The sequence below is a fragment of the Crocodylus porosus genome, unplaced genomic scaffold, assembly GCF_001723895.1.
Source record: "Crocodylus porosus isolate Cpor-Errol unplaced genomic scaffold, CroPor_comp1, whole genome shotgun sequence".
NCBI lineage: Eukaryota > Metazoa > Chordata > Crocodylia > Crocodylidae > Crocodylus > Crocodylus porosus.
In genome coordinates this window covers 7,479,090-7,490,528 of record NW_017728923.1, presented here as the reverse complement: position 1 = coordinate 7,490,528, position 11,439 = coordinate 7,479,090, and the positions used below count along the sequence as shown (strand labels likewise).

General features: G+C 52.3%; 1 protein-coding gene across 2 annotated transcripts in view; it reads right to left on the bottom strand.

The window, feature by feature from the left end:
- Nucleotides 1-7,903: 7,903 nt before the first annotated feature.
- The window catches only part of FAM234A (family with sequence similarity 234 member A), a 55,200-nt gene continuing 51,664 nt past the window's right edge, over nt 7,904-11,439 (bottom strand). For both annotated transcript variants that reach the window (XM_019540055.1, XM_019540054.1), the window contains exon 12: nt 7,904-11,288. In XM_019540055.1, coding sequence (XP_019395600.1) covers nt 11,077-11,288 — 212 coding nt within the window. In that variant the 3' untranslated portion in view covers nt 7,904-11,076. The remainder of the gene's footprint in view (nt 11,289-11,439) is intronic.

Here is an 11,439-nt window from a genome sequence, read left to right as displayed (position 1 = left end):
GGACCAAGAGCTGCTGGCCAGACCCCATGGGTCTGAGCTGATAGTGGGCAGTATCTTGCCATGCAGGTCCTGCAGCACAGCCAGACAGCAACACTGGGTTGGAAGGCTTTAAACTAGGAAAGGACAAGCTGACTTCCATTGCACCTGAGCACCTCCCCCTCAGCCATGCCTGGAGCCAGTGGCCAGCCCCAGCACCTCATCCCACCAGGGCCCTGGAGCTGGAAGGAGGCACTTAGAAACAAAGCTCCTCAGTCCTACCCCTGCATCTGTACCCTCCTGTTGCCTGGCTGCGGTCCCACTGGTAACCCCGTGCTGGAGGAAGCAGCCCCAGGCAGCTGAGGGACTTGCTCAGCCTGGCAGTTAAGGGGAAGAGGGACCAGGCAGTGCCAGGGCAGTGTGTTCAGGCCCTGCTAGGGCACCTATGGGTGAGGTTCTTTCTTCAGCTGGGCTAAAATACCACAGCTGCACTGTCCAAGCCAGGAGCTGACCCAGAAACTGCAACTTGTGTATTGCTGCCTGCAAGAGCAGCTGGCAACAAGCCACTGTGAGCACTGCGGCAATGCAGGGCAGCAGCCTGGCTACTCTTGGGAGCAGCAGGTCACCCTGTAATCTCTGATCAAGTTAATGGCTGGGGAAGGTGCCAGCAAAGCACTTTAGCATCTGAATCTGCTCCAGTACAGCTTTGGAGTATTACTAGAACATCTGTGATGACACAGGAGGCTGTGTGGAGGTGTGGCCTGCTGGCCAGGGGAGGGGAAGAGTGTGAGCAGGGGTTGGGGAAGGTATGTGGGACGGGTACAGAGCACTTGCACAAACCTGAGCAGACCTGGAGGCTCCAAAAAGTTCCTAAGAGTGAAGCCAGCACGAATCTCCCATAGTTGCATCACCCTACTCCAGGGGCACAGGACAGTTTGTGCTCCATGGACAAACCAGCTAGGCCTTATTTCTTCTCCCTCAGAGCACAGTCCTTCACCTTCCACTCCTTCACCTTCCACAGCCCTTCACCTTCCACTGGGTTGCTTCCCACCTGCTGCCTAGGCCTAGCAGGAGCAGCATTCAGCAGACAAATCACTGAGAAGCACATGCCCCACATACCTCTGCTGTAATGTATACGGTCACGGGGCATGAATGCCTTTGGTGCTGGCCTCCTGGGTCTTTCCTGGGGACTTAGCTGAATTTATCCTAAGCCAGCAACACCGCAAGCATGGCCTACTTTGGCTGGGCTTGGCAGGTGGGGGAGGTTTGGGGGGGCAGGCCCTGCCTCTGGCATGGCAGGAGCAGCCCCAGCTCTTTCCCCAGAGCCTCCCACTGCTGGCCCTGCCGTGCTTCTGCACTGCTCACTCCATGCCTGAGGGACTTGGCCTAAGCTTGCCCCAGCAGTGGCACAAGGAGGCCATTTGCTACCCCCATCCTGCCTTGCAGAATGCTTTTCCCCCATGGGAGGCGAAGCAGTACCCACTCCCCTGCCCACTGGGGTGGTTCAGAGTGGGTGTGTCTACATGTTTGCATAACTGCAGAGTAACCACTGCGGCAGTCCCAGAGATGCATGGATTGTTTCCAGCCCTGCTGCACAGTAGCATCGACATTATGGTTCATGCCCACCAACACTACGTCGCCATAGTGATCAGCTATGTCACTGTAGCTCATCACTATGGTAATATGGCATCCCGTGTAGATGCGCCCACTGTGGCCTGCAGTGTTCACACAGCCGGAACATCATCACCTACACTGCCGTGACACTCAGGAAGAGCTGCGCTGTTCCTGCTCCAGCACCCCATGACCAGGCTGAGCCCACCTCAAAGGCAGCAGCTGAGCTAGACAGAGGCCCTTGGGAACGTGCTCAGGCAGTGCTGCCACTGGGAGCTTGTGTGCACAGCCTGTGAGGTACCAGCACACACCTAGCACCCATAGACTGGGTGCCCCAGCAGCTCAGAACCAGGCACTGCTCCCAAATAGCCCTCTGCAGCCAAGGGCATGAGCATCTGCCTTGCTCCCTGACCCACCCCCTTCATCAGCCATGGGCTAGTACCCTTGTCCAGCATGCCTTGCTTCTGGGCCAGGGTCACAAGCCACCTGCCCTCCCTCATGCACTGCCTGGGGTGAAGAGGAAGCTGGCAGTTGCAATGGCTCCACAAGGCACTGGAAAAGCATCCCCAAGAAAGAGCTGCACAACTGGGAGGCGGTAATGTCCCTCAGCACTAAGTCTGGGGCTGACAGAGCAGCAACCAGAGGAGAGGGACTCCTTGGGAAGCATGGTCAGTGTCCCCTGTGCCCACCCAGCCTCAGGCCTTGGGACAGCACGGGGCTTTGAGGATGGCCCCTCTGTGGTGTGTAAGTAGGGTGCTTGGAGGCTTCCCCTGGGGTTGCTGGGCAGTGTGCCCCTCCATAGGCCGCTCAGCTATTACTCTCACGCTCCTCAGCAGGCTTTGCAGAGCCCCTTGTTCAACAAGGGGAGCAGCCAGGGGAGCTGCTGCACCATGTGATTGCAGCCCCTATTATACTGCCCCCAAGGAGCCTCTGTGGCTGCAACCTGCCTGCTAAGTGCTGTTGCAAAGCCGTGCAGAGGCCTTCCTCCTTTCCCAGACTCTGACATGGCATGAGACTACATCAGAGTCCCAGTCTGCACTTGATTCCCGCTGCGTTCATGGGTATGTGAGCCCTGCAGCCAAGTGCTGGGGATTCCTTGTGCTGCCTGCCCAAAGGCAGCCATAGAAAGGTGCTGCCTCCTGGCACACAGACCTGGATGGCTGAACTTTCTGTTAGTGCCCCTGGGCTGGCCCAGCCAGCTCAGCAGGGCTGGGACTGGCATGCAGAGGGCATCTCAGGAAAGCAGCTTTGTGCTGTAAAGCCAGTGTTGGGCACACTGGCTCTGCACTTGTCCCTTTAATCGGAGCAGATGTTGAGGCTTTCCCTGCTCATTCCCCAGCCCCAGCCAGGGTCCAGCGGCTGCGGGATTAGCGTGCACATTACATAAAATGCCAGCAGGGGCTCATGTTGGGCTAATCCCTATTAGCACTAGGCATTAACTTTCCACAGTGCACAGTGCTAAAGTGCAGCTGGAAGCAGGATTACATGACCCAGTTCCAGCCTGTGGGGTGGGGAGCACTAGATGCCTCCAGGGACCACTTTGCCCAAAACTGTGGCCAGTACTGCCTTTCCTTTGACTACACATAGCCTGAGCAAATGAAGCAGCCCAGGAAGCTGAGATGTGGACATACTAGGATAGCACCTCCACCCCCTCTGCAAAGGGACCAGCCCCAGACTCTGGATGGTGATGAGAAAGAGGAGAGAGGAAGGCAATTCAGACAGGGTAGCTCCTCCAACTTTGGCCCTCATCCATGCTGGCACCTGGCTGATTGGGGCTGATGACTGGTGTCAGGGCCTGGGATCCAAAAGGAGGGTTTTTGGCCCTTGGAATGCAGGTGGTCAGACTCAGTGATGTAGACAGGGGCTCACTATGCCTCTGGGTTCTCAGCCAGTCTGGGAGTTCAGCCATCCAGGGCTGTATGCCAGAAGGTAGCATGACACTATGGCTCTCTTCGGGCAGGCAGCACTAGGAGTCTCCAGCACTTGGCTGCAGGGCTCCCATACCCACACACAGTGAGAACCAAGGACAGACCTCTGCTGTAGTCCCAGGACATAGCACAGTCTGGGAAAGGAGTAAGCCCCAAGTCAGGGCCTCTCAAATGCTCCAGCAGTGCTACTACATATTAACCTTGAGCAACAAGATTCCTTCCCGGAGTAGGATAGAGAGCCCCCCAGTCTGGTCCTCAATGTACATGACACCAGCTTCACAGAGAAGGCACATGCAGCAAGGGTGTCTGTACCTCGAGGTCCAGCTCCCAGGGGGCAGGACAGAAAGCTAGGGCAGGATGATCTTGTTGCAAAGTGAGCACCACAGACCTGGTGGCTGAGGTGCCTGCCAATGCTGCCAGGACCAGTTCACTAATTGAACTCTGAGGGGCCCAATTTTTTTTTCCTTTGAATCCCACCTCCCCCATGCCACCCCCACCTAGGCTGTCAGCCAGTTGGGCACCACCTGACCTCCAAAGATGATCGGGTCCCATGGAGTTCAGGTGGTATCCAGCAACGGCCCCAGGAATGACAGATTCTAGAAAAAAAAATAAGGCTCTGGCCCCAGGACTTGGACACACGCCAAGGTGAGGCCAGGAAGCTACAGCAGGGCAGAGCTCAGCAGCTGCAGTGCAGCAGCCAGAGGCCAGTTCCCACCAACTCTGTCATGTGCTGGGCTGTTCAGGGTCCAGGTGCTGGCTACTGCCACCTGGGTGGCCCACAGTGGCTGTGGTTGCCAGGAGCTTGAAGCCCCTGAACCCCTAACAGCTAGGCAACCCTGGACATGGCGCTTGGCGCTACCTGCCTGGCCTTCCGCTGCACAGAGCAGCTAGGGAGACTAAGCTGCTCACAGCCACCTCCCAAGCCCGGTGGGGGTGGGAAGTCCTGGCAGGGGGAGGGGAAGGGGAGCAACTTCAAGGCACCTGCCAATTGTGGCCCCTGCCAGGCAAACTAGGTGGGGGAAGAGCTGGCAGCTGAACCCTGCACAGACCAACAGAGTGCAGGATCAGCAGGTGTATGGCAGCCTCTAGTGGAGAGTGCAAGTAGCCTCTGGCAGGGAGGATCATCTTAGGACTTTTGAGGGCCTCAGAGCTGGAGTAGAAGCTTAAAGTGAGGGCCTTGTTACTCTTTAGTTTGAGGGAAGTCCTGGAGCTCTTAACCCCTGGATTGTTTACACATTAACACCTAAAATAGTTTTAATCACATTTCAGGCTGTTTAAAGTTATGCCACTCCAGGGCAGGTTTATTTCTGATCTGTGTTACCCAGCTCATGTTCCATCAATGAACACCCCCCCCCCCCCATCTTGCTCCACAGATGACCCACCCAAGTTGCAGTCCTCCAGCATCCGAGGATGCAGCATCCCCTCTCCTGTTGTGTGTGGACAACCTTTCTAAATTCTACTGAACTCTGCTGCCCAGGAGGCAGATCTAGCACCAACTCCCCCTCCCCCCCCCCAAAGGGGTGCAACCCCATGCAAAGAGCCCACAGAACACATGCCAGCTAGCCAGGTGGCAGGGCACAGATGGGTCCAGAAGTGGGGTTTAGGGAGAAAGAAGTAGGGGGCAGATGGGATCCCCAAGGCAGGGCCAGTAGCTTCCTCAAAAGCACCTTCTCTCACCCCTCCCAGTGACCCCAGGAAGCAAGCCAACTCCCGCCCCCACCAGCAGGGATAGAAGCCTGTCTGGGCTCACCAGCCCCCTCACAGCTGAAGCCCCTAGTCAGGCCCTGCTCACTAGCTCTCTAGTGGCAAGGCAGCTGTGCAGTGGGGTGAAGAGTCAAAGATTTTAGCCTTAAGGTGCAACTGCTCCAAACTCAAACTGGCACTAATCCCCATCAACATTTGAACAGCTCAAAGCGCAATGTGTAACAAGACCCTGAAAGGCCAAGGGATAAAATGGATCTGAGGGAGCAGGTGTGGATGCTGGGGGCAGGCAGAGCTGCTGGACAGCTGCTGTCACTCACATTATGTGGAGTGAAAATATCTCCAGACTATCTGTGAGATTTTCCTATCTTCAAAATCCTGGTGCTGAAACACGGGAGGAAGAGGCCAGAAGCAGAGAACTGCCTGGGTGAGACAACACTGTGAGGCCTGGTCTGGCTTCTAGCAGGGGCCCTGACAGCAGGGTAGCACTGCCATGACATGCCACTTCCTACACTGGTCACTAACCAGGGATCCCAAGCAACAGCAGGCTGAGGAACCAGGTGAGGCTGAGCAACTGCTGTGGCCAGGCAGCCACAGTGTGTGCACCCAAGCTGAAGCAGGGAACATGTGAGCACCAGCCATCTCCACACACCATCTCCCTGTGTGCAGCTACTGTCCAACCATACAGAGCTGAAGACAGGCTGTGTTCAGTAGCACAGAACTGGAGAACTGTATTGATTGGAGTTAAGCACTGTAATATCAAAATCTGCACCCAGAGCCAGGCCCCCACACTCCTGTCACTGGACAATTCACTTAGTGATTCTTAATAGTTTTCCTTGTTCTTTCATCCATTTTGCAAGGGGAAGAGCCCCCAGATGAACGCTGTGGTTCTGCGACCGTCTGTCTCTGTTCTTGGTCTGAAATGCAGGCTTCTCAGAGGTTCTTCTGCATGGTCCAAATAGGCCCTGGGTATTATACTTGAACCCACTTTCCCTCCCTCAGCTGTGACTCATGTAACTTTGTACTGGAGTCTGAAGGGCTGAGGTGAATTCCCATGTGACAGTAACTAATGCTGAAAAATCTTTCAGGGCTGCTGCTTCTATTATGTTTAACCTCTTCTGTATTTTCTTTTACACTTGCTGCCATGCCTTCCACAGCTGGGATCATGCAGGTTTATAGGTTCCTTTAGCAAACTCAGGGACAGCAATTCATCTGCTACATTACAATAAGCAAGGAAACCCTGAAGGAGGAAGTGAAGAAAAAAAAAAGAAACAAAACTGATCCTCATTTACTTCCAGCCTAATTAGGGCCTGAAGGGGAAAGTGTGCCCGTACCCTTTCATGGCTTTGAATGCAGCACGTACAGTGCACTCCATTTAAGTGCGTGGCCTGGGGACTGAAGGAGGGCAGGAACTTGAAGGGCACATGCACTTATCCAAACTTAATGTAAACCTTTTCCTTAAGTGCAGAGGGCTGTCAGTGCAGCCACCAAACTACGAAGTGCTCCCCTCCTGTTCTACCATGAGTCCCGATTGCTTTTTCCTCTAGATCAATACGGCTATAGCCTAGATACCAGATCCCTCCTGTTCAAACACTGCACAGCCTGAAAACGACTGTTAGAAGGCTTGAAAGTAAAGGGAACAGGCCAGTTTCAGGTCTGCTAATGGCACAGGCTGACAGCAGTGTCCTGTGCTTTCAGGCACCCTGAATCTAACTAGCTGCCCTTATTTTCAAGGCTTTTTACAGCTGCTTCCCCTTCACTCATTTTGGAGTACAATTAATTACAAAGTGAACAGTGGGGCTAAACAGTGTTTTGCATTTAAGTAGTTTACACATTTGATCTAGAGGCAGATAACCAAAGCATGTTGCAAAATAATTAACAGGCAACAAACTGGACCTGGCAATGAGTGCTGCAGTTCAGCACGCTATACACTTATCCGGTACACATACAAGTGGAGTACCTGGTAGTGAGCTTTAGCAAGAAGAAAAGAACCAATCAGTAAATCCAAGAGTTCAGGACTGTGCGCCACGACATACTGGGTGCCCACTGAGCACTCCAGGCTCAGCAGCCACGAGAGCCAGGTGGGGGAGCTGTCAGAGATTTCTGAAGCTGACGCTACAATAGTTTTATGCCAGTTTACAAATGCCAACATCAAAGGGTTGCACCACTACCCACACCTAGTCTGAAATCAGCATAATGCATTTGTTTAGAGAAGGCAGGAAACAGGTTCCCTTATATACCCACTACAATGCAGCTACAAAGGGAAACAGCCAGTTCTTCTGAAAGTTCATGATGATGAGTCACCCTGAAGCTGTGGAGAAGCAAGCAGACAGTCCAGCCCAGTCTCACTGCCAGGAAGGGCAACAAATGTTTGTTTTCCAGTTTGATTTGTCATGCTCTGACAAGCTGCTGTGGACTAACCCTAGCTCAGATCCTTGGGCCCTTCCTATGCTGAAGCAGAAGTCATGTTCCAAATGAAAGGGGAAATATTGTACTTCACCTTCATGTAAAGCGGCAAGCTGTGTGATCATGAAGTGTCACTAGTTCCCCTCCTTTCAGAAGAGGTTTCCAGTCTTCAGGTCTCTTTTTCTTCCTTTTTTAAAGAAAGCTAAGCTCAGTTCTTCATTTCCTGAACTCTACGGATACCTGAGCTAGTTAATCAACAAGCAGCAGTAAAAGCAGAGCACCAATGCAAAAAAAGAATTTATTGGAATCATCACGTTTAAGCCAAGTCCTGCACAGCACAATTTGCAATAAGTTATAGAACCAGAACAAACAGTCTTAGTGTTAAACACACACCATGATACACACAGTGATTTATCCTACTATCACCCATCTGAGTTATTGAATCAAGGCACAAAGTAAATTATTCATTAAACACTGCAACAAACAGCAACAGGGGAAAAAGCAGTTGGAAAAAACTCTTGCCTCATTAGGAGGGGGCTGGTTTGGCAGTGACACTTTAACCGAGCTGCCAAAGGGGCATCAGGAAGAGTTTTCCAAGAGCTTTGGAAATGTGATAACAGTAATGAAAGGCAAAAGCATCCCTGATGCTGCAAATCCAGCTCTCCTGCAGAAAGTCAGTGTGCTGACCTGGCAAGAGCAAGCATGTGCAGCACTTTGGGAAGGAAGAGGAAAAGCAGCCAGGAGAAGCTGTTTGCACACCACATATTCTTGATGCCCAGAATACATCCCCAGCACTCATGCCATTCAAGGGGCATTTCAGTGAGATGCAGGCAGCACAGTGATAAATAGAAATTAAATTAGCATGCAAGCATTGGACTTTCCCTATGTCCCAATCACAGTGCAACTTGCAGAGGCAAGCACACAAATTCCTGCTGAAGCAACCCAGCTGGAGGGTCATTAGGTGCACAAACCTGCCATCTTCACTGTGAACAGGACCAGTCCTGGGGTGTGGTCCACATTTACTGCTGAGCCAAGTCACATCACTGTGCTCAAGGAACCCAAGTGCCACTGGCATTCGTCTCTTCCCCCTGCTAAGCAAGATAGAGGCTTGGCAAAGAGTAACATGTGCTGTGCCTCCATCACTAAGAATGCTGGGTGAAAGGGAACTGCAACAGTGAAATAAAGGGAAACCTACCATTTGTAATCCAGGGTGCTTAGTTGGAGGTGTCACACAGCAGGGGAAACAGCTCCCAGCTCTGGTGGAGAATGGTCTGTTGGGGAGCCTTTTCCAGCCAACAAGAACAGGAAGTCTGACATTCACACACTCCCTGACCATTCTACCCCAGAGTGGTGTAGCTCCACTATGCTGCAGCGGCAAGCTGCTAGCACAGACTGGCCTCACACCAACATCTTGCCCGCCAACTGGAAGTGCTCCCATTTGCAACCATAAGCACTGCACTGAGCAAGTAACCACCAGAATCACTACAATCCACCAGAGTGGAAGTCGAGCACAAGTGCATTTGCCTGCCAAAGCTCCTAGCAGGACTCCAAGCAGGAACCCAACTGCTAGACCAAACCACTAGCCGCTGCATCGGCAAACACCAGCAAGAGAAAAAGCAATCCATTCAGCTGGAAGAGGAAGAGTTAGTGATACACTCAGAGAGCACTGCTCAGCAGCAGCTGGAGACTCAGTGCATTTGTAATGGACAAGAGAACTGGCACAAGGACCTCTGCAGCCCTGAGCCATCTCCACATTGTACAGTGTTTCTACACACAGCCCTCAAGCAAACCAAAGAGAGCCCAGTATTTGTTGAGAGTCCCCACTTATATGACCACACACAGGCCAGGGGTGCGCAGTTGCACCCGCCTCCTGCATGGGAATCAGAGCAGCGAGAGGACTTAGCTGGGCTACAGTTCCATCACTGCACAGCACCCCACTTCGAAACCAAAATCCTCCCAGACCTGTCAATAGGGCACTACTACTCCCAGCAGCTTCTCCCCACATTCCCATTCTGCTTTTGATTTCTGTTGTTCACTCACTGCTTTACTCCTGTCCCACCAGGGACTCAGCAGCACATGGATGGTCTCCCCAACTGTACCATCTCCCCTTCACACAGCAGCTCCATACTCAAACCAAGACAGTAAATACCTACCACCAAGAGGGCAGCGCATCTATGAAGAAAAGCACACCACATGTCCATACCCATGAACTGATTTTATGGTAAAGGGGCAGAGTCATCCCATGATTAGAGCAGGGGACAAGGACTGGGAGGGCTCTTAAGCTTTTCTGCAGCTTTGCTGCAAAACAGAAGGACCTTGCCACATCTTCTACGGTCTCCCATCATCTTGAAACAACTACCCTGTCTCTGTGGAACACTAAAGCGTAGTTCTACTCTGAAGAGCAGCTACAAACAGGTCCCAAGCAAGTTCTATTCTGCTCATTTGAGCAGTTTCTCATAGTGTTCCTGGGGATCAACAAGCCAGGATTGGTCCATTCTGGCTCCCATATCATCTATAGCTGGGACTTGGCTACCAATTCGACCCTTGTTGCATGGACTGGAACACAGCTGAGCTCCCTTTCCTAGAGCTGTGCCAGTGTTGCATGGTTAACAGGGGTGAAAAACAGCATACTCTTATTTTAGTCAGCAGCAGATCTAAGTGTACGGTGTGAAAACCAGCCCGGGAAGCAAGAGGCCTGTCTTTTGTATAAAAAAAAGAAACAACACATTTTCTGTGTAGAACTACATTTTAGCCTGTGGCTCTCCTGGTCCAGATATATCAACCACTGCATTTCCTCTCAGAGGTCTGTCATTATCTATGTCTCACTGCTCTACTGCTGCTAAAGCCAGATATTCAGGTCTTTCAATGGAGAACAAGGGCAAGCAACCTCTGGCCAGTCAGCTCCTTGTAAAGGATGAAATTTCTACCTAAGGAGAATCAAGGCATATATATGGCCAAATAGAAAGGAAAATTCAACACCATGCAAGCAACCCCGCTTCTCCACCCTACACTGTCTCTCCTTGTCTCTCACTGTCATGGACATGTTCTCTCCTCAATGCAAACAACGAAGTCACCAACTCAGGTTTCCCCAGCAAACAGCTGTGCCTTCCTGTGGAGGTACCAAGAAGTTAGGCCTAGCTGAGGTATGCTCTGCAGTGTAGTAGGTACTGTTTGATTTAGAAAGGGAAAGAGCCCTGCTTCCCTGAAGTGACAACTGAGGACTGTAGCCCCACTGGCTCAGCCCCACTGTGCTGGCAGCCACTCATATAGGTACTTGGGTGCCCAGATTTTTTTGCTGCCGCTATTTTCTGGCCAGTCACACTTTAGCTTGTGGATCAAAAATGGTGGCTTTATTTAAATCTGTTCTGGGTTTATCAAGCCCACTGCTGCAAATGACAGATGGCTCAGAGGAGACTGTGCTGGGGCAGCCTCTCCTGGGTCCATTTCAGTGTGTTCAGATTTGGCTCTGGAAGCGCATCCTGTAGAGGCGGTCCTTGATGTACTGCTCGCTGTCTCCTGACACCTGGCCTAGCCATATCACTTTACTGTCAGTGATGTCCTCTTTCAGTTTCCGTTTCATGACTGACACCAAGCCTGGCTCCTCACTGCTCTGAGGGCCTGTCAGCAGCACGTAGCACGCATGCCGGCTCCGCTCAAACAGCACAGCTGGAACAAAGAACAGAGGCACAGCTCCTTGGATGGGTAGGGAGTGACTGTCAGAGCTCTGCCTCCACACCCAGTTTCAGAGCCAACTCTAAAGCTCTATAAGAGTAAAGGGCCAAACAGCCGGGGGAACTTGGCTTCTTGAGAAGCCACA